The sequence below is a fragment of the Drosophila teissieri genome, chromosome 2L (assembly GCF_016746235.2).
Source record: "Drosophila teissieri strain GT53w chromosome 2L, Prin_Dtei_1.1, whole genome shotgun sequence".
Classification (NCBI taxonomy): domain Eukaryota; kingdom Metazoa; phylum Arthropoda; class Insecta; order Diptera; family Drosophilidae; genus Drosophila; species Drosophila teissieri.
Genome location: NC_053029.1, coordinates 26,652,446 through 26,654,323, shown reverse-complemented (window position 1 = coordinate 26,654,323; position 1,878 = coordinate 26,652,446). Strand labels below are relative to the sequence as shown.

Genomic DNA, 1,878 nt, shown 5'->3' with positions numbered 1-1,878 from the left:
ACGGTGCTGAGATGGATCGGCAGCACCCACCGCCGGTATAAGCAGTTTGTTGGCAACCGAGTGGCGGAGATTTTGGAGTCGTCGAAGGTTTCCCAGTGGAGATGGGTGCCGACAATGCGGCTGATGATGCGACGCGGTCGCAGAAAGGAGTCGACCTTAGCCAGGAATCAAGGTGGCTAAGAGTACCTGCATTTTTGAGGCAGCCAGCAGCCAGCTGGCTGGGCCTGAGGAAGGAACTGAGCGTGTTCCAAATGCCCCTGATGAAGAAGAGATGCCCAGTGAGTTTGCATTAGTTGCGGCAGACGATTTTGTTATTCCGTTTCAGAGATTCTCGAGCTTCAGTCGCCTGGTTAGGACCACAGCCTGGGTCCTACGGTTTGCGCGCTGGTGCCGCAAACAGCGAAACGAACTCGAGGAATACGGCCTTACTGCAGCAGAATGTAAGGCCGCGGAGAACCTGTTGGTCAGACAGGCACAATTGGAGTCGTTCCCCGACGAGATGAGGTCGGCGGAAACTGGACAGGACGTCGCTAGATCGAGCGACATTCGAGGGTTGGTGCCCTACCTAGACGAGGACGGGATTCTGCGAGCTTACGGCAGAATTGATGCCGCACTGTGCATCCCGTACAGTGCGAGGAGGCCCGTATTACTGTCACACAGGCACAGTCTGACAGAGCTGATTGTGAGAGACTTCCACGCCAGGATGAAGCATCAAAATGTGGATGCTACGATTGCGGAGATCCGGACAAAGTTCTGGGTCACAAAGATGAGGCGTGTGATGCGGAGAGTCATCTCATCGTGCAACGAGTGCAAGTTGCAGCGAGCGCGGCCGATGCCGCCGATAATGGGACCCCATCCGGAAGACAGACTGGATGCGGGTGGATGGCCATTCAAATACACAGGACTGGACTACTTTGGGCCACTGCTGGTGACTGTGTCCCGTCACAAGGAGAAGCGTTGGGTCGCCTTGTTTACGTGTTTGACGACAAGGGCGATTCACCTGGAGCTGGCGCATGACCTGTCGACGGATTCCTGCATAATTGCGATCAGGAACTTCGTCTGCCGTAGAGGGCCAGTATATAGACTGCGCAGCGATAACGGCAAGAACTTCGTGGGAGCTGACAGGGAAGCCAGGCGCTTCGGTGACGTATTCGAGATGGAGAAGCTTCAGAGTGAGTTGTCAAGCAGAAGCATTGAATGGGTTTTTAATTGTCCAGCGAACCCGTCTGAGGGCGGAGTTTGGGAGCGCATGGTGCAGTGCGTCAAGAGAGTACTGCGTCATACCCTGAAGGAAGTTGCGCCGAAGGACCATGTATTGGAGAGTTTCCTGATTGAGGCGGAGAATATTGTAAACTCGCGTCCGCTCACCCACTTGCCTATGGATGCGGACCAGGAGGCGCCGTTGACGCCAAACTCAAGGGAGTAGCCAATCTGCCGGATACGCCTGGATTGGATGCGGAGCTGCCCAAGGAGGGTTCTACGAGGAAACAGTGGAGGATTGCTCGCCTGCTACGAGACCGTTTCTGGAGGAGGTGGGTCATGGAGTACCTGCCTACGCTTGTGCGCCGCGAGAAGTGGTGCCGCCGAACGGAGCCCATCCACCAGGGTGATATGGTCTTCGTCTGCGATCCTGCCTTGGCCCGACGAGAGTGGCGCAAGGGCATCGTGGAGGAGACCTACAGCGGAGCTGATGGAGTCGTCAGACGCGCTAAGGTGCGCGTGAACGACAACGGCCTATCTAGGACAATGATGCGACCCGTCTCTAAACTTGCAGTTTTGGATTTGAGTGAAGCGGTTCTTCACGGGGTCGGGGATGTCGCGGATCGAATATTGTTATCGATAGGCTAGTTAGTATTTTTAAGAAGTCCGAATGTGGAA

The 1,878-nt window shown here is 55.5% G+C and overlaps 1 protein-coding gene across 1 annotated transcript; it reads left to right on the top strand.

The window, feature by feature from the left end:
- The first annotated feature begins 271 nt into the window (after window positions 1-271).
- On the top strand, window positions 272-1,426 carry LOC122624373. The gene has a single exon (XM_043803883.1). It carries the CDS (start codon window positions 272-274, stop codon window positions 1,424-1,426), a length of 1,155 nt encoding a protein of 384 aa, XP_043659818.1.
- The last annotated feature ends 452 nt before the right edge of the window (window positions 1,427-1,878 follow it).